The 20,721-nt window shown below is 39.0% G+C and overlaps 2 protein-coding genes across 4 annotated transcripts; one reads left to right on the top strand and one right to left on the bottom strand.

Annotated features, from left to right (window-relative positions):
• Nucleotides 1–9: 9 nt before the first annotated feature.
• MKRN2OS (MKRN2 opposite strand) lies at nt 10–4,642 on the top strand. Its single transcript, XM_035558320.2, has 4 exons — nt 10–227; nt 401–450; nt 1,366–1,528; nt 3,898–4,642. The coding sequence occupies exons 1-4, from the start codon at nt 10–12 to the stop codon at nt 4,121–4,123; spliced, it is 657 nt and encodes a 218-aa protein (XP_035414213.1). The 3' UTR covers nt 4,124–4,642.
• Nucleotides 4,643–7,905: 3,263 nt separating this feature from the next.
• TSEN2 (tRNA splicing endonuclease subunit 2) lies at nt 7,906–18,073 on the bottom strand. Of its 3 annotated transcripts, none has more exons than XM_050712771.1 (12): nt 17,919–18,073; nt 17,306–17,501; nt 16,235–16,316; nt 15,456–15,492; nt 13,175–13,706; nt 12,982–13,059; nt 12,353–12,403; nt 11,557–11,695; nt 10,135–10,171; nt 9,363–9,474; nt 8,674–8,763; nt 7,906–8,202 (listed from the first exon to the last, which is right to left on the bottom strand). In XM_050712771.1, exons 2-12 carry the CDS (start codon nt 17,477–17,479, stop codon nt 8,143–8,145), a joined length of 1,392 nt encoding a protein of 463 aa, XP_050568728.1. In that variant the 5' UTR covers nt 17,480–17,501; nt 17,919–18,073; the 3' UTR covers nt 7,906–8,142. The 3 variants fall into 3 exon arrangements, with proteins under 3 accessions (XP_050568728.1, XP_035414208.1, XP_035414207.1); XM_035558315.2 differs by lacking the exon at nt 17,919–18,073 and adding an exon at nt 17,745–17,878; XM_035558314.2 differs by lacking the exon at nt 17,919–18,073 and having other exon boundaries at nt 17,306–17,635.
• Nucleotides 18,074–20,721: the final 2,648 nt, after the last annotated feature.

The following is a 20,721-nucleotide window of genomic DNA, read 5'->3' as shown; positions in this document are numbered from 1 at the left end:
CAGGCGGCCATGGAGGTGGCCCCGGAGGCGGCCGCCGTGGTGCGGCTGCGGCACTGCGGCGCCGCCATCTTCTGCCGCCAGCCGCCGCCGCTCTGCCCCGCCTGCGGCCGCCCCCTGCGCGGCGCCGGCCTGGCCGCGGCCCCCGTGCGCCTCCCCTGCCCCTTCCGCCACGGGCACCGGCAGCGCCGAGCCCTCCTCCTGCGGCCCTCCGCCGGCACCTTCCTCGGGTACGGGGCGCGGGGCTCGGGCCGGGCCGGACGGCGGCACCCGCACGGCCCGGAGGGCCCCGGGCCCCGCTTCTCGTCTGGGGCCGGACGGCGGGAGCAGCAGGCCCTGCTCCGGGGGAGGGCACTTATGCCTGGACGGCCGCGCTCAGCCCCAAACGCTGTTTCTCTTTCAGAGGATACGACGGGAAATCTGATCTTCACGTTGGAATAACCAACACCAACGGTAAAATGTAGTTTGTAGCTGCCTTACAAACCCGCTGCCTCGCTCCTCTATGCCCAGTGCAACTCTGCACCCCTCTGCCTAAGGTAATCGGAACAGCCTGAGAGTCATGTCGAAGCCACCTCTACCACCGTAACACCTCGTACCTGGTAGAAGGGTGGGCTGCAACACCCACACAGCTGATGCCTTGCTGTAGAAGGGTGCAAAGCTTCCTTGTGCACACCACAGGAATGGGAAGTGGGAGCTTAGCTGTGGACTGCAAGAGTATCACACAAAGATCAAGAAATCCAAATCCAAGAATTTATCCTGCCTTCCAGCAGTGAGCACGGAGCTTCAAACTGAAGCCACGTACCACTCCCAGGTCCACGTAAATGCTGAGGAGTTACAGAGGGATTGACAGGTGACTTGTATTCCTGACATGGAAATACAAAGCTAGGCAGCCTATTTAAAAAACAAAACAAAAACAAGTCACCCAAATGAAAACACTTTCAGGAAATCTTGAAAAACATATTTTCGCTAATTCCAAAATCATCCCTAATAAAAAAAAAAAAGAGCCATATTAACAATCGTGACAGGTTCTCAGAGTAGCTCATTATGCAATATCTTACTTGAGATGTTTATTTAATAGAAAAATAGTCTAATTACAAGGTTTCAAAAAAAGAATCATGTCTGTCCTTAAGTTGTTTTCGTTATCAAAAGCTCCAAAATCACATTGTGAAAAATAAGAACAGTTGTTTGATAAAAGTAAACACTGCATTTTCTACTCCGTAGCCATAGAAGGCCACTGTTGGGAAGCTATGATCTTAACTAGTAAGAAAGAATGGCATTAAGGAAAATTACTTTTCAAAATCACTGAAAAGTACATGAGAATCCATTTTCTCCAGTGCTACCTGATTATCTGTTGCTCTTTGTTTTCAGGAGTGGTGTATAACTACAACGAAGAAGGCATTCACAGAGATGAAACTGGATGGGAACAGTGTGTTAGTATCCCACTAGTACAACCAGATATGTTTGAGCTTCTTCAGCAGTGGGATAAGCTCCTAGAGGATTTTTCTGTGGGAGAGGCCTGGCTTCCTCACAGGTAGGTTTTTTAATAGGTGAATGTAATAAGAGTACTTAGTCTGGGATGATAAATTAAGGTATTCCATTTTGGATGTATGATGTTGTTGTGGTTCATTCAGCTCCTTCACAACAAACATTGCTAACAACCTAGTCTAAACTCTTCCAGGTTGTCTTGAAACCCAGTGGCCTTGCTAAACTGTAGGTGCTTTTAAGTAGCTGGACTATGAAAGTGCTAAAATAAGAGAACGTTTTAGGGGACTTTTCAGCAACAAAATAATCTTGCATGAAAAGGAACACTTCACTGGAACATTACCTTTAAAGAGTATACTGCTGGGTACAGGAGTACAAAAATTCAGGTGCAATTCTATAATAATTTCTTCTAGGGTTCAACAGTTTTAGAGGTATTTAGATTTAAAGGCTGAAATCATGACTACACTGATGGGATTCTTGCCCAGATCTTACCTCCAGATGACTTCTTTGCTGACAATGGTCAGAAATGGGAAAAATAATGAGGCTTTTTTTTTAGCTCTTCCAGCAGGTTGGTAACGTTGCTTTGGATAGTTACATACAGAAAGACTTCCACAGATTTTGAATTGAACCAGCATGTTCCATCCAGAATGTTCAGTTCTTTTTGCAACTTTCCTTCAAATTAATGCCTGATGACGGTGTTGCAAGTTATGCAGCCCAGCAAAAACATTCACTGCTGCATCACCAAGCCTGTTGGTGACAAAGCAGCTGCTGTCCCAGAAATCACCAGTCCTTGAGCTGTTTGTTGATAATGGTACATTTAACAAGCAGCCTGTCAGAGCAGAGTTCTGTGAAGTGTTTCAGTTAATGGAAGTAGACGTCATCTTATGTAAAAACAACAACAAATCAAAAGCAGGTTATAGCAATTCTGTATGTGTTTGATTATAAGTTTTCAGAGATAATACATTATCTCCCTAATAACAGGAGATGAAAGAATTTGACCTAGAATAGATTTTTTAAAATACCTACAGAACACAAATCCTATTGGCTTTACAATTATCTTTGACACGTCTACATTTCCCAGTGCTTTAATGTTATTACTAAAATTAACTTGATGTCAAAAAAGCAATGGCAGAAGGTGGGTAGATGCATGCATCTCTTCCACAAGCTTTTATTCTGTTTTCCCCATGTGCCACCTCCTGGCAAAGTGGCCTAATTCAGCACTGAGTTGAAGTGAATCCAGCATTTTTGCTATGTAATTTTCCATTGTTTTGCACTGCAGTGATGGTCCCTCTCGAAATTCCTCCTACTTTTTTTTTTTTGACAACTATTTTGGTAAAGAGCACTGTAGCAAATTCTTGCTTACTACATGGGATCTCATATGTCACTTCAAATAAGTACCCTTAACAAACCAGAAGAGCTTTGGAGGAAACAGCAATCCTGAACTGGGCTCAGGGTTGATTTTGATAGCAATAGTCCTCAGAACTTGCAAAAAGATCTCGTAAATTCCCAGGGCTGACATGCAAGGCTTGCGGAAGATTCCCTGTGGCAACGCAAACCATGGAGCCACTGACAGTATGAGACTAGGAATGAGTCACAGGGCTAGGAGGAACAACGGAGAAGTGACACAGGATGAGGCAGTTACAGAAGAAGCTTGAAAATTAGGCAGATGGCAGACAGGAGACTGACCATCAAATGCAGTTACACAGGGCCAACAGAAAAAGGAGCACTATGCGATGAGGGAAAGGAATAAGTTACTCAAATTGTTACTGGCCAACATGAAACATTTGGCAGAATCTGAAAAAACATTCTGACAATGAAAAATAAAGGTCTGGTGCTCCTAGCTTTGGGTAGTGGAAAAAAGGAAAAAAAAAGACCAGGACATTTTAAATGGCTACTGTATTCAGGTAGTATTTCTGTTCTTGCACACTTGGTACAAATGCTTGCCAGTGGGAGTTTGACTGGCACTCTGTACAGCATAGCAACAGTATCAATAATATATTAGTGATAGAGTCTGCTTGATTTTAAGTAAGCTTCCAAGTTAATGCCACACTGAAAGAAGCATATATGATGGCACAGGAGGTTACTGCTGCAGAAAGAACTTTTCAAGGTAACAGAGTAAACAACACAGGGAAAAGCAAAGATTAACAAGGTAAAAGCAAAGTTCAGTATAAAAAATAAAAACTCCTTATTTTGAAGTCTGCAGCGTTTGTTTTTGATGTTATGCTCACAATTTCTAGTATCTCTGTCTGGAAAGCACAACTTGCAATTAATAGAATATATTTAAGCACCAGCAATGAAAGCAAATGGCAACAGATCTTGGAGAATACATGCTTCTTTATGTCACTCACTAAAATATTCCTTCATGCACAGTGATTAAACAATTAGTGCTAACTCTTATTAATGAGATATTTTTCCTAGGTATGAAGAACATGACCACAATTGCTACACATACGCACTAGCATTCATTAACAGTATACTGACTGCACAAGGAAAGCAGCAAATGAGTAAAAGTGAATTTACAGAGAAATTTGTGATCCCACAGACAAAGAATGCTTCTAAATATATTACCCTGCATCAGGAGCTAACTACTAAAGATTTCTACATTGTACCCCTTCCTGATCGAGAAAACCAGTGTGGAAATTGACAGGTTGTGACATTAAAACACCTACAAAATACAACATGAAAAGGAAGCCTTAAGACTCCAAATCTCAGGGTTTAAGATATATGAACTGCTTGGTGTATTTAAAAACACAACTTTATGTATGTTAACCTGCGTATTATGGAAGGATCGTGAAACTAAATTTGTGTATTTTGAATAAAATAACATGCACATGATGTACATGCTACAGAAAATTTCTATGGAAACTGGATATGGAGAAAATCCATATCTTGTTTTCCTTTTTACATTCACTATACACTGTGTTCTGCCAAGAGGCTTAATATCAGAAATCGTAACTGCTGGGTAATCAAGGGTTTTAACAAGTTAACTGTTGTAACTTAAGCTGTATCAAACCAAACCATCACTTTTCCTCAGCTGTCACATTTGTTTACAGATAGGCGAAAAAGGAAATTATACTTGCCTGCTGCTCAAGTCTAAAGTCCATGACAACGCAAAGTCATTTTCCTTTACTTCAATTACTAATAAATATAACAAGTAAATCCAGCCTCCTTGTCTGACATATTTCTTTTCCAATTCTTCTTTGCATTTTGCACACTTATTCCTCACACCAAGACAGATGCTTAGAATTAGAAGATAATCATAGTGTCACGTCTGTGCTGAGCAACAAATTCAGAATTTATCTCAGAGGTAAAACTTGAGAATTTACCAAAAAGAAACTTAAGTTTAAAAAAAAAAAAAAGAGATCCTCCAACAGCACTTCTACATATTGTAGATTATAGAGAAATGTATACTGAGGATGAAATTCTACTGTTCATAATTTGGCACACTTTATTTACACATATTCTAGTTTAAGACAAGTATTCTTTTTCCTTCTACTAGTTTCTGCAAAATAAGCTAGTTTGGGTCTAGATTTGTGTCCTATCTGCTCAAAGATGGAGAAGTAATCATAAAAGATTGTGATTTTGCCCATATCTAGTTTATAATTTTGTATGCACAAACTGCATTAACCCTGCCCCTCCACAACACTGTCTAGCTGCAAAGACCACGGTTTCCCACCCCCATATTCTTTCACTTCTTGCTAAATTCTAAATTCTAGTTTCTTTAAAAGCATATTCAAAACCACAACAAAATAGAGACAAACAGTTTGAAACACAAAATTCTGCTACTGTTAGAGATTTACCCAGCAACCTCTAGAGCAAGTCAGAATTCTTCAGTTAAGATTTAGCTTACAAAAAGAAATTACAATAAGTTATTTCTGAGTAAGTCGAATCCATACTTCATTTAAGAACTGTATTTTAACTGTTAAAATATAAATACATGGGAAGTATCAGTGCCCTGGTAGAACTATCTGAGTGATTTGGTACAGTAGTACTGAAACATGAAGCGTAGTTATCTGCAGCTAGAACTGAAACACCATGTCACATACAGTGAACACATACATAGATGTTCAGCTTGAAAAAGCTATTACGCAATTAACATTTTCATTTTATGTCTTTCCATTAAATGAAAACAAACACTAGATCTTCCACTAAGTTGCATATCATTCCCTGCATTCATGGCATGTCTTTACAATTTAAGGACCTCAGTAAACAAGATTGTGGTTTTGTGTTTGGTGGGAACAGACAGAGCTGACAGAATTCTTACCAGTCCTGGGAATTTCACTGAGAACAGGAAGTAACCCCCTCTTTTATAGTGAACAAAAGCAGCACAAGGAAAATTCAAACCCACCATCATTGTCAGTAACTATAGTGTATCCTTACCGTTGCAGCAAAATGTTTTCTCTCACAGCACAGGAAAAAAAAATAAAAATGTTTCACAGTGCTGTGAAGCAAGGAAGCTTACTGTTCAGAGACTAAGATGGAGCTCAGATGCCTGCCTGAATCTATAGGAGCAATACTCAAACTCCAGTTTAAGTTGATACTTAAACCACAACTGCTGGCTGTACTTGAAGGAGCTGAATCGTTTTCTTTCTTTTTTCATTGTGGGATTTATTTTTTTTTTTAATGTGTCTTCTCAGTAGCAGACACCCTGTTTAGGAACCCGCAAGTTAGAAACTCGTGGGCACCCAGCGTAGCACGGCAGAACTGCTCAGCAGTATCCTATGCCTCACTCCATACAAAAAACAGTCTCCCAGTCCATAGCTTATAAGGTAAGCCAGGATGAGCAAAGCAACTAGTACACTGTGACAAATTCTACAGATGCATTGTAGTTTCTGAATTAAAGAAAAAAGTAATGATGAAATTGAAGCCTATATTTGCCAAGCTAGAGAGACTGACTTCCTCTCTACAGCTCAGAGAATCTTCACTATTTTGGGCACAGTAACCCATCTTCAGAACAAGTAAAGGACACTGACGTGTGGTTTGGGCATCTTGCTTTCAAGGAACAAGTTTACTTTCTCAAGGCAAAGGAAACCAGAGCTGGATGGGCAACTTAAATGTGTTCTTGCACAGAGCAGAGCCAGGAGATATCACCTGCTATGTTTTAAATGGGTGATCCATACATACTGATCTTTGATGTTACGAGATTTGGTTCTTACTTTCAGTAAGGAATCTTCTGCTACAAATCTCAATTACAGTAAGACATCTTACCCAAACGAGGAAAGGCGTCCCTGCACTTCCTACTGCCTAACACCTAAAATTGCTGTTAGGTGCTTAGACTCCAGAAGTAATTGAAATCCTTGCACATTCTGGGAAGAATTCATCAATTCTGAGCATTGCTTGTGAAAATAAGCATTTTAGTTGGGACCACTGAATTCCAGGGTCTAGCCACCTAAGAGCCTGGATTGGTCTTACATTCCAAAGACCTACAATGCTCAAATACTGCAACAATCAAATCTCTTCCCAAATCTAAGTTTGTACAACTTCATCAAGTCTATCACATCAGGTCAGTTTCCAGTGGAAGATGAATGGTACCATAGGTATCTCAAATCCTAAGCCTCCAACTGAATCATTAAGCCAAGCCTTCCTCCCAGCAACATTAACATGGATTTAGTTCAACTGGAAAAAAAAAAAAAAGTATTTCAAGGTTGAGGGGCATAGGGTTTGGTTTTTGTCATTGTGCACGCCTACTGTTTATTGTTGTGTTCTGATGTTGAGAGTGGGAAGAGAGAGAGGTAAGCCAAGAAAACCTGACTGACTAAGGTGAACATGGCAACCACCAGAAAATATTCAGACAACAATCACTTGACATCATCTTTCCAATGGCAAAAGAATTTTAGAGAGAACTTGTGAATAAATGCCAATTTAGAAAAAAAGCACAGCAAAGGAAAAGAGCAACAGGCAAAAGCCAAATCAAAAGAAAAGCCAACAAAGGGCACCATGTCTCCATAGCACTTATAAGACTTGCATCATTTTAGGCCAGAGATTTTTATGGTCATGTAAGTACAGAAGACAAAGTGCTGCCTAGTTTAAAGACAGAAAGGTTATCTATCTGACTCACTGTAATTACTGCTGTTTTTTCTTTTTTTAAACTCTCCCTTTCAAGCTTAAGTCTTTTTTTCTGAAAAAAGACTATGTCCCTGTGTGAACCACAGAACTAAGCAAGCCTTACAACTCCCCAGTTCAACTTTGAAGAATCTGTGAGGTATTATTAGAAAACCATTTGATTCCACATTGCTTAGGCTTTCAGTCAGAGATTTGTGTTTTGCACTTCAGTGGCTCTGCAAGCCATACTGCCTATTCAGCACTAATGCCTGAATCTGTCAGAGTATTAAAAATACCATTACTAATCACTACAGTCTAGTCACTGTTCAAAATAATACATTTTATAAACAATTTAAAATTTATGAATTACAAGGAAACAGCATAGTAGTTTGACTTGGGACACAGCTTTAATTCCTCCCCTTCATATGCATTATTAGAGCTCAGTCATACTATTTTTCAATACGACATTCTCTCCACTAAATAGGATATGCCTCAATTTTAGACAACATTTATACACACCAACTGAATGTTGGTGGAGACTGTTCTGAGGCAATGGTTCATTGTGAGATCAGGTTAAAAAATGCAATGTATTAAAAAAATAAGTTCTTCTTATGCATTCAGTTAAAGGTCATCTTGCTCACTACGTTCACGGGAAGACACCCAACGAGTTACAATAAGTTCCTGAAATAAAAAAACAACAATACCTATTATGGTAATGAAAAGGGAAAAAAAATGCTAAAAATCAGTGAGAGACTGTGATTAAGCCTTAACAGATTGACATATATTATGTAACTGCTGAAAAACTTAAACAGATGACTATATTTGTTCCTGAAGTGAGTTCCTTTCATGTTTCTCTCCATTTTTAAACATCCATAAACCTTAGTCTCCACAGTTATATTTTCTCATGCAAATGCTTCACAATAGCACTAACATACAGATTTAGACTGGAAGACCTAAAGTGTTTAAATGGCATGTCATACACTTCTCTTGCCTTGGGGCACAAAGGGATCTAGCTATTTTATTGCAGCTATTCATGCAAAAACAAAGCATGCTAAAAAGCAAGCAGCAGTTCAAGGGGGCTCTTATGATAAGTCATTAGCTGTCCAGCTGCCCCAAGGCTAAACTACACAGGCAAAGGAGAGAGTTACTCACCTGAACCTTAATTCTTTTCAAACATTCTGGTGTGGACATCTCTTTTTCAGTCATATCAGATGGTCTAATCAAATAGCATAACATAAGTTCCTGTTGGTAAACAAAATGCAAGAATTTCATCTGATTTCTTTCTATACAAGTTTTAGATTAATTAGAAGTGCAGATACCAAGTTTCCTACAAGACATCTTCTGCAAACCAAGAGCTGTACAAGTTGGATACCTCATTTTCCTTATCAAAGCATAATACCGTTATGAAATAAACTAGAATTGTAACACAACACCTGAGCAGCATGACTATGAGAATAAAAGCATTATGCATAAGGCTCTGTCACAGAAAAATCTTTGGGAAACTTTAAATTCTACAGTTGAAAAGGAAAACCTGATAGATGGACACGACTTTAAAATTGGAACTGATAAGCAGAAAAGAAGTGTCCCTCATGTCTTTCTAACTGTTCTTCACGCAACATTTAAAATTCCTACAGGGGACAGAACTTTAATAAGCTTTTTCCAGAAGTGTGGATATTGACAAATGAAACTTGTTTGCCTACTAGCAACTCAGTATGTTCTTCTGCAGACTAAAATCAGAAGGATTCACTTTCTGGCCTCACTCCTACCTCTCTATTCTCTGGAACTAAATTGTGTATTCGTCATTTCAAAGCTATTTTAAAATGGGTAGCTTACACAATTACCTTAGAAGCATTAACAGTTGTTCTGTTCAAGCCAGACAAGGAATTCCAGCTGAATGGTCTGCGAAGAGAACCTTCAAAAGTGTCATCCACTAATTCAGCAATGACAGAGTAACTGGAAAACAAAGCAGATGGGACAATTCACAGAAAGAAAATTACTGTTTTAGGAAGATCGTGTATCTTAAGAATAGAGCCTAAAAACCTGTGTTAAGCAATATGCCAGCATGCAGTAAGCAAGCTCTGAAGCTTAAGTCTGTAATAAGCTAGAGGAGAAAAGATGAAATTGTGAATACACTGACTGGCACTTTGCCTCCTCACCCTTCTGCCAGTACTTGGAGCTATTCTCTTATGAATGCCAATCTGACACTTAAAATCAATTTACTATTTAGGAGTTTAACCTGACTAGCTAAGGAATAAAGATATTAATCATCCCTTAAAAGTTGGTGTGTGTTTTTTTTTTTTTTTTTGAGGGTCAAATCTCCAACCAAATTACATGTTATTCATACTATATATTTTTTAAAGTCATTATTACTAAATTAAATTACATTCATCATATGAGTGTGAAATATGCTTACTGAAACTTTTAACTTTAAACATCTTACTACTGTCACAAGAATTCAATAAAATTGTGTGATTTAGTACCTCTGCTAAATGAACACATCTGACAAAGTATTTTGGGTGAAGAGTATGTGCTTAATCAGTGAAGATACTAAAATAGTGAGAGAAATTTTCTAATTTAAAACCAAGAAGTTCATAAAAAACATCAGCTTCAAACCTTGCATGATAGAAGGGGGGTCCTTTTCGATATAGCACTGAAAAGGAGGAGAAACACCTGAGTTAGATAATCAAAGTTTCCTTCTGAGTTTCATATCTGGGTCCGTAAATATTTTCAGATGCTTCATAAATTTTAATTACACAAGACAAAACTTCAACACTTTTGAATTCAGAGTTAAGTTGTCCCAGAAAGCGAAGAGGGAGGGAAGAGAGACAAAAAATATGGGAGCAGCAGACAGGATAGTGGCAGGTAGAAAAAAAAAAAAAAACAAAAACAGAGCCAAAAGACAGTTAGCAATTGCCACAGAGAAAAAGAATTTAGGATGGAATTTTTCTGCAACAGACTCATGCTTTTAACACCGTCTTTGCAATAGAAGTTGAGCCACTGGAATACAAGTGGAAGATCACTAAGTCAGTGAATTTCTGTTCAAAGTGGGCATTTTCCACAGGTTTCAGGAGAGGCTAAAGACACAAGTTCTTAAACACTGCCACACTTCCGTCTGTAGACCCACTAAAATTTCCTTCTCTATGTTCACATACAGACAAGATTCATAGAAGTTGGACTGTGGTTAACTGAGCTAAATGGTTACATTTCCTGTCTCCCCTTTGTCATGAGCTTGTAAGAGGTGACTATCTAGCACAGGCTTTCTTTCTTATATGGCTGGCTAGCTTAGACCTCATCAGGAAAAGCATGAGCAGCTCCTCATTCCAGTGGCAATCGTGATTTGCAAATTATCCATTATGCACAATCTTAGCAATACCAACTCGAAGAAGCTACTGTCAAAGAACAAGATGCTAGAGGAGCTCAAGAGTGGGCCGAACACTTGCCAGCGTTAAACTAATCCACTTTGTTTGGCACAAATCCAAAGGCAACGATATGCTGACCACCACATTCAGGCCAGAACACAAATGAATGATGACCACACTAATATAAATTTCACATGTACATTAGGTGATCAATACCAAAACCCTATCCATAGCCCTGGGTATTACGAACAAGGAAGCTGAATTCAGCCAAACCTACACGCTAATCTAGAGGACTAGCCCAGCACAATCTTGACATACTTGTTCTTCAGTTACTCGGTAAGGGATTATGGACATTGCTAACTATTTTAATGATAAAATAAATGTTTCCTGCAATCCTATGTTAATTCTTGATTTCATTATGCAAAATAAAAGGCCTTTCAAGCTATCTCTTCAGCTACTGAATACGTGACGTTATGTTTCATTCACATCCTAACTGTATTGCTAATCTATAGCCTAGCCAAAGATGTCTTTTGCCAACTACAAGCAGCAAAGCCTTCTCCAGTCATGCATCTCCTCATTGTTGAATTTATCTTTGGCACCAAAGTCTTGCACTGGCTGTCATATCTGAAAGGAAGTCAGTCGCAAAATATTTTATTTTTTAAAGGAAGCTACTCACAGAGATCAGTTCCATACTTCAGTCCAACTTTGGGGACCCAGCCCTTACTGCGGAAGTAATGATATGCCATGTAAGTAGTTTTAAAATTGGGCTTCACTTCACTGAAAAATTCCCATAGCTTCAAAATTGTTAAGGGCTCCTGTAAGTCAAGTGAACACATTAACACAACTATATTAATATTATAGCACATAGAGAATACCGTGTATAGTACAGCATAACAGCAAAATGTCAGATATCACAGTCCCACTGCAAAGAGAACGAACTTCAGGCAATAAAATGTGAAATCCCTAAGTACAAGACAGAAACCTGTAGTTTCCATTTAGTTTTTTAATCATTTCATGATCACTCCCATAAGGCTCTTGTTTAAAAGGAAATCTGATAAATCTTAAACTAGAAGAATAGGTTGCAATTATTTTGTTCTTATGTTAGCAGTAGTTTGATATCTTTATAAACTAATGCTTAAAACGCCACAGAATTTTCTTGTTTCAGGAAAGAAAGAATATCCACCATATTATTCCTCCCATGCTTCCTTTCCCTATATTTAAAGCATAAATTACAACAAGAAAACTTTCTCTCCAGAAAGACCCTGTTTAGATACATTTGTCTTGGTAGACATAACATTTTCAGACCAGTATTTTTAAAACAGATTCGTAATAAAATTTTCCCAATTACTGTGCCTTCTCCTCTTTTGGAATTAACAGCATACAATGCTGCCATAATCAGTAAAAAATTTCAGTCCAAAACAGTTCAAAACTAATGGCATCCCCATTAATTCAAGGTTAGTCTCATCTCTTACCTCACCATAATAAATAGTTAAACATCCCAGAGCATACACCAAGAAAAAAGCCTGAAAAAATAAACAGAGTAAATTTTAACTGGTATCTAGACTCTTCCTGTAGTTCATATTTCACACAACAACAAAGGCTCATGTTCATTTTATACAAGAATCCTAATGTTGTCAGACAAACAAGTTGCCCGAAATTTTCATTTGAGCTCTTTACAACCTTTAAATTTCATCTAATACAAAACTACAAAAAAATCTATGCACGCACTGTAGACTCCTGAAGGCACTGTATTAAAGTAACATGTGAATATATTTAGTAGTAGCACAACAGAAACAAGATTTATATAAATATTATACTCCTCGTATTTCTACACTTAACTCCTGTAACTGGTCTCTTTGATGTCAGCGGGAGAAGCAAATGGGATTGGACCCTACTTTTTTTTTTTTTTTTAAACAAACATTTCCTGTAATTACTGCAGGTTCTTCAAAAATTAGTTTAATGACCAAAACATTCCAAATATTTAGGAGACACGGGAGAACCCTGTACTTCAGGGACAGATATTAAATTACAATGTAATATATATCAATGCTTACTTTTGGCAGTTAAAACACACACTACAACTTATTTATTTGAAACATACCTCTTCCAAGCTGAGTTGTAAATATTCAAAAATCCTAAATGGATTTCTTCTACATACCAGTTTTTGCTTCTTGACAAGCTACAACAAAAATTTAGTATATTACTAAAACTTTAAACTGGAAAAAACACCATATTCTTAAATTAGCAGTGATTATATAATTTCTCTGAACGAACAGGACACTCTTTAGCCTTACATTTTCTTGCTCATGAGCAGAGTCACCTTCAGGACATAAGCCATATTCCTCTTCCTCTTGCACCAATACATATTCTGGAGCACATTCTTTTGACTTGACCATCTCACAAGATTTTTGTTCAGTGCTCTCCTTAGCCTTGCAGTTGCAATGCATGCAAAAAACATGCTTCTGGCAAGACACTTCAGCTGTCTCTTTCAAGTCAGCAGTCTTCTGTTCTTTAGGGCCAAATGCAGCCACAGGATCCAAAACTGGACCTCTTTCCAAACAGGCCTTCTGGTGGCCTTCATTATGGCACTCAGGACTTAGAGCTACTACACTTCCAGTGTCTGCAGAAGAATGTCTGGAAAGCTCTGTATTTTCTGTATTTGGGCCCGTGCTTTTGCAACTGTCACCAGTTTGCTCAGCTCCCTCCTCTTCCAGAAGTGGCAACTCAAGAGGCTTAGTGTAATTTTCAAGAATTTCAGTAATGGAGCAGTCATCAAGTCCTTGCTCTTGCAAAATACTTTTAGCCCACTGAACACGACACTGGTACCTAGGAAACAAGTAAAATAAATGAAGATTTCTAGAGCATTACAACCTCTAATTAATACCCTAAAAACAAGCGTATTAAAAAAAAATGACAAAGGAAGGCTCAACACGGTTCACAAAACAAATCTGAACACGCGTCCCAATAACCGCCCCATAAAACACGAGAGGACACTCCACTCCTCAGAAAACTTCAGACAAGAAGGAACACCCAAGATTTTGCTACTTTCTTTGGCTTTGTTTTGACTTTTAAAATTTCTGTGGCAACAAACAGGGCTACAGAATGCTACACGAGAACTATGCATGGAGAACTACTCTGATACAGTTTCAAGAAGCAGAAACTTCAAGCAAAAACTCAGTTCCCCCAAGCAAGCCTTAAGTACTAATTCCCTGAAAAAAACATCTTGGTATCAGAGTTCACATTTTTAAAAACTGCAACAAAGAATTTGAATATAGAGCTCTTAAATACTTCATCTATTACACAGCCAACCGCTGAGAACAGTTATCTTCAAACATGATTTTAACTACCTTTGAAAAATCTTTAACCAAATTCCTCTCATCTCTCAGTGATTTATTAGCTGAAAACTGTACATATGATTTACAGTTTCTAATAATTACCATAATCCCAGATGTTAGGTGTTAGTTCTCAACTTGAAGAGAGCATTAATATCCAGTTTAAGACATTAATCTCTCTGTGAAAGTTACAGGTAGCTGAGCACAGTTGTCCTTAACCAAACCCAGACAATTATGGTACAACGTGCTTTACTTCTCAAAACGAAACTCTAACACAGCAATTACAGACCAGGTAATGATGAACTGCAAAGGCAATTAAACACAAATTTCATGTGTCAACACAAAGTACCAGTCCTCCCTGAAGTCTCATAACAAAGCCATATAATTCAGTGCCGTACTTCATTACAAAAAAAGACTCCTCTTTGTTCAATGACTTAATTACCATGCAATTGGCGCTTCCCAATCTACTGAGACAGACACAGTGCACCTTCTGCACCAATGCAATGCTACTTTCACTAATGCTCAGCACTACCTGCTAACACATTAAGCAGTTACAAAGTAGACTCATAAGCATGGCAAGTGTTTCTGCAAGTAGTAGTAATTGTAGTAGCAGTAACGTTGCTACTACGATTTTACCTAAAGTTGAAGACTGAAGAAGTTGAACTTTAAATTTTATAGTATTTTTTCCCCTGTCATCATAGAATAAAAGCAAACACAGTAACTAGTATGCACTGATTAGATCATACACTATTTAAGCAGAACAAAATAAATATGTGGTCCCACACTGTTTTGCTATATGTACAAACTGTCAATGCCTATGGGAAAAAGGTAAAGCACTTACGTAATATAAAAATTCAAGAGCTGCTTCAGCTCTATATTAATTCACTAAGGAACTGTAAAAGATTTTAAAGTCAGCCCCAGAAATTTCCTTCTCCTCCTCAGCTGAGGAACAAGTTTGCTATGCTTGCTACTATGAATTAATTACCATGTTACTACGCATGCACTCAGTCTTGGCTTCTATTTAGCATTTAATATATATAAGCTTACACGAAAAAACAAACTGAGTATCACCTATTTCATTTTTTTCAAATGTAATTTATAACTGAAATACAACGGAAAGAAATAGAAGTCATCAGCATTTATATAACCAACAACCTGAAAACCAATAAGATAAAACACTAAATAGAAACTCCTACCTTCTACATATGACTTTATTCTTGTAAAAAATATAAGTTGACTTACTTTTTTTGATGTAATTATGGGCATGTTTACATTAGCACCTGTATTAAGAAAAATCATACATAGCTTCATCAACATTAAAAAGTTTTCACGTGACTTTGATCATTGAGATAATCTAAAGCCTAATAATTTTCAATTATTAGTGTATTTTCAGTACTCTGTGTCATTTTGGTCCTACCTGTATCAAGGACACACAAGAACTTGAAAAGGTGCAGAGGTAATGAAGATGAAACTGTCTGCACAAGATAACTAAATACACTATTTTTCTCCAGCCTTTAAAAAGACAATTCTGCGAGGATATTATAAAATCCAGTAAGGTCTGTGTAGACGTAGTTGTCATGGAACAGATGGATAAAGCATGACAGTCTTTCTCTAAGGAACCAAGAGCACACCAGATATAATTAGCAACTATTAGATATACAATTTTCACATATCCTTGCCTTATGGTTTCATGGACACTAAAAACTGCAGATTAAAACCTAGAAAAACTGGACAGTTATGGGAAGACATGTACCAGGAATACACCTTTACTTAACACAGTTCCAAAACAAATCAGTGGAGGTTAGAAGTATGTGCTAGGGAGATATCAACATATGTATTTTTCCTGGGCATCTTGTACTGGCCATCATCAGAGACAAGATATGGGAATAGATGGAACTTTGATCTGACACAACAGAGAGACTCTGTTTCTGTGTGCTGTTTTTACATGTATATCTTCAACAAGTGAAGATAAATCAAAAGTATTATTAGTTAGTGAATAAAGTACAAATGGGCACAATTTACCTTGCCATTTGGAAACCAGGAAAGGATTGGAAATGCTGTACGCTGGTCGACTTCTCGAAAGAATACCTTTTCCAAAATAACCCTTCAAAGATAAGGAAAAAATCTTTATTTTATCAGACAAAAATGAACCTCTTTTCAAGTGACAGAATATTTACTGCCCTCATCTGCTGAAAAAAAGTAATTGAAATCTTAAGCATCTAATCTTAGCCTAAAGCTTTTTGTTTAGCTTCTGATAACTAGCCTGATAGCACAGCCTCTTGTGCCAGTTTGGTGAAGGGCTGCATTCACAGTTGGTCTGCACTGATCTGTTGTCTCTGTTTTAGTAAGCTTCATTGAACCAGGGACTACATTTTTTTCCACCTTTGTACAGTGCCTAACCAGTTTTAAGACCAGTCTTAATTTGGGATTAGGCCTCTAGAAGCTGGATCAAAGTTGATTTAATGGGAAAGCATAACCCATGCACAGTACTCTTGCACTCAAAATTTTAACCAGGGGAGTTTTGGGTCTTTTTCCTCAATTTCAAATATTTGTCAGATGACACCTCTAAGCAGACTGTTGAAAGCAGATGCAGAAGAGAGCACCTAATGCTGTGACAACGCATAACAGAAAACAAAGACATAGATAAAACTACTGCTTAAGAATGGTGATGAAATGGTACTCAGACATAAAGGGCTCATAGCTCATATTACTCAAGAAGTAACTTCAATAAACTCTGAGCTTAAAAGAATTTTACAAGCATTTATAACACATCAATACTCCAACTTTCTGAGAAAATGCTTCTGCAAGGCTGCATAAGTGTTGAAAAGATAAATAAACATAACAGACATGAACTTTTGTTTGTTTTTGCTCATGTCACTTTATTCTGGTATTTATTTGCTGGGTTAAGGATGAAGTACTTTCTGTATTTGTTACAGAACACATGCTTTGTACATATTTCTGGAGAGGAGGGAGATATGGAGGGTTAACGGAGGCTAACAGGGCAAGGAAGCATGAGGCAAGCAGATTTTAAATAAACATTATGCTCTACCTGTGTTTACACACTAAAAGTACTGTGCAAAAGTTGTACACCACCTTGTTATAGAGCTGTTCTATGTCCTCGGGGTTCCTCACAATAACATTGTTGTTCATAATTTCAGCCTGGCATATTCTGAAATCCTTCCCACCTACATCCACGGGAAAGGGGGATTCATACGACTCAAACACTCTTCTTTTCCTTCTTGGGGGACGGAAAATTGCTTCTGCCATTTCCTAATATTAATGTTTCCTCCTAAAAAAGTGGAAACAAAACATATTTAAGAGTGAAAGTTCACCCATTTTTACGTTACCCCCCACGCCGCCGCCGCCGCCGCCGCCGCCCTCCACAGACAGCGCCCGGCCCGGCCCGGCCCGGCCCCGCCTGGGACGAGGTGCTGGGGGCCGAGGCCGGGGCAGGGAACGAGGTGCCCACGGTGCCCCAGCCCGGCCCTCAGCGGCCCCGCCGCCCGCCCGTCGCTACGGCGACCGCCCGCACCCTCCGCAGCACGGGGAGGCCGCGCACGCTAGCGGGCGCCGTCAGGCAGCGCCCCGAGCCCCCGCCCCGCGGGAGGCTGCGCCTGCGCGCGGGGCCCTGCGCGGCAGCTGGGAGGGTATGGCGTGAGGGGAGGGAAAGTGGCCTCCGCGGGCTGCGGGGAGCAGGCCCCGAGACCTCGCACCGCAGCCGTTCGGTGGTGGCTACTGCCGGCCTGGGTGCTGCCGTAGTGCCCGCAGGCTGCCCGACAGCCCGCGCTGGCGGTTCAATAAAGTGAAAAAGTCGGCATTTTGCGTGGAACGCCCGTTCTGAAATGAGTGATGAGCTTCATAATGAGGGGCAGCTGAGATACATGGGCGGGTGGAACTTTATAGCTGTGGGAGGTGAGGGAAAAAGATCGTTTTCAGCTTGAAGCGGTTGTTTTTGGCTCTGTTACAAACCCTTGACTTTGTGGTGACTCATGTGGCTGCCTAGGATAATGCAATGCTACTTGCACAATTTAACAGAGGTGATTGTGCAGCTTATTATGAGTTGAACTGAGGAGGAAATGGTAGTGTAATTAAAAAAAAAGTACCTGAATAAAATGCAAAGCATTTTCAGTAGGTAGCAAGAAGCAAACATCCCTTTTTGTGTTTTCGATGAAATCGACACCAGTTTAGGCCTCATCAAATTCACAATCATACACACAGTTACAGTGCAACTACCGTTTCTTGCTCAGAGGTTAGGTTGTGAGGTACTGCTGTCAAAGAAAGGACCAAGACATTTTGGTCTGTGGGGGAAGACCCTCAGTAGGGAAGTCCATCTGATTTTCAGTGGGGAGATCAGTGAATGTACTGATGAAAAGTTGTAAAACCACATCATTAGGATATTTCATCTTTTATTCCTGTTTTACAGACAGATTCACGAGGCACAGAGAGGGGAGTGATGGTTATAAGGCCACACAAGAAATGTAGAGCAAAACATGAGAATACCAAGCAAGTATTCTTAGTTATTTCCTATGCAGATCTACTTTACATACCACCTGATGAGTGCTCATTTATCTTGAACATTGATTCACATACAAAGCGTTGAGGGTAAACCACAGAGGACCCCGTTGTATTCTTGTCTCCAAAGTACATGGCAACGCTCTGATAATTTCAGGTTCATTCTTAGAACTCTACCTTTAAAATACCTGTGAGCTAAAGTATTCTAGGTAACAACATGAAAATAAGCAAATATCAAAGATACCACTTGGTTTCAAAATTCCTTGCAAATTTGTCAAATCAAATCAGTTTTAAATGTAAGTAGGGAGTATCTAGGATAGATATGTCTATATTCTCTCATTGTGCAGACATATTACAATGAGACGTACATTACAGTGAGAAGTAGACAAAACATCAAAAAACTATAGGTCAGTTGCTTTCCTCCACATCTCATTATCTTCATACAGCCTTGAGAGGGAAACCACAGTATACGCCATTCAGTCAATTAACTAAATCACACTCATTTCTTCAACTGAATATGCAGAATACATATCTGTTCTCATTTCTTTTTCTGATTATAAGTTCAGATTGTTCTTCAACCAGAATATTTGCTATCTGAAGGACAAGCTCTCTTTAAGATGAGTCATGACAATATTCTTTTTTAGAATATCAGTGATTGTACAGATGCTTTCACAAAGGTCTGGATTTCTCTTTTTATGTTGAGACAGCAATGACAAGGCAGCAGCTAGATGACTAGGCAGTAGCTCTGAAAAGTGAACCCTGAGGATTATAGTCAATCACAAACTGGGAATGTGTTAGAAATGTCATATTGTTTTGAAAAAAGGTATTACACTGGCATTTATAAGCAGGAGTGTCACATCCAAGACAAGAAGTAACTCATCAATTCTTTTGCATGAGATGGAATCTCAGCTGAAGCGTGTCTAGTTAGAAGAACTGCTCATGTAGAGCAATTGGACAGAGTCGAGAAGAGAGTGATGAGAGTGACGTGAGGAAAGACTGAAATAACTCAGTCTAGAAAATGTAAATTTGACAAAATAGGCTGTTATAGAAGGCATGACCATTAGATTACATCACAAAATAATGTTATACCTAGGAGGGCAGGTCAACTCTGTCTTTACCTGGGAGGATAGGATTATTTCCATTGCTGGAAATTTTAATAGCAGGCTAGACAAACATATTTCAAGAACAGTTCAAGTAAAGTTGATCCTGCCTTGAGACAAGGGACAGTACTAAGAGGACTGAAGATCACTTTCATGGCAGTTTTCAGGATTTATCCTTTCAGGAGGTTTTCCGATCTCTTTGAAGTGCCACAGAAACTGCAGTACTCTATACTGTCCTACAGAGGCTGAAAGCCCATACCTTTTGTTAAATCATCTCTCAGATTTCCATTCCTGTTTTACAGTCTTTTGGCTCAGGAGTATCTTTGTGAGAATAGCCTATTTTGTGTTGTCTGTGGCTAATTCATTGCTTCTAATGCAGGGTACTCCATTACTTACTATTTCTTGATACTGAGCTTAATTATCCTTTATCAAATTAAGGTCCAAACCAACACCAGCTTTCTGAAAAGGCTGATATAACCCTCTTTTCCAAATTGTAATGAGAACAATCTGGTTGTAACCCTTCACTTCTAGACATACATTGCTTCAAACGTTAACACTCTTGCCCTTGCTGTGCTGTTTTCAGCTGTCCATTGCCTGGCTCTGAATGTCCTGTTGTTCACATTGCCATACCCATGATTTCCTGCCGAATCATCCTATCTGGGGACGCTAGTACCAGTTCATATGTGGTTGTCCCTCTGAACTAACAGTATTTCCTTCTAGGGGGAAGCTGCTAGCTTCTGTTGGTACAGAATTTCTTAGCCAGTGGTTGAGGAGTAGAACTGAAAAACAGTTACAATGGAAAGACAGGCACTCACTATCTGACTAATTAAACTGTCTGTGATGACAAATTTGGAAATATCCTTTAAAATCATAAGCATTTGCAATCATGTACTCTCA

This window comes from Cygnus atratus, chromosome 10 (assembly GCF_013377495.2).
Source record: "Cygnus atratus isolate AKBS03 ecotype Queensland, Australia chromosome 10, CAtr_DNAZoo_HiC_assembly, whole genome shotgun sequence".
NCBI classification, from domain to species: Eukaryota; Metazoa; Chordata; class Aves; order Anseriformes; family Anatidae; genus Cygnus; species Cygnus atratus.
The sequence above is the reverse complement of the archived record's forward strand: the minus strand, read 5'-3'. Positions and strand labels throughout refer to the sequence as shown.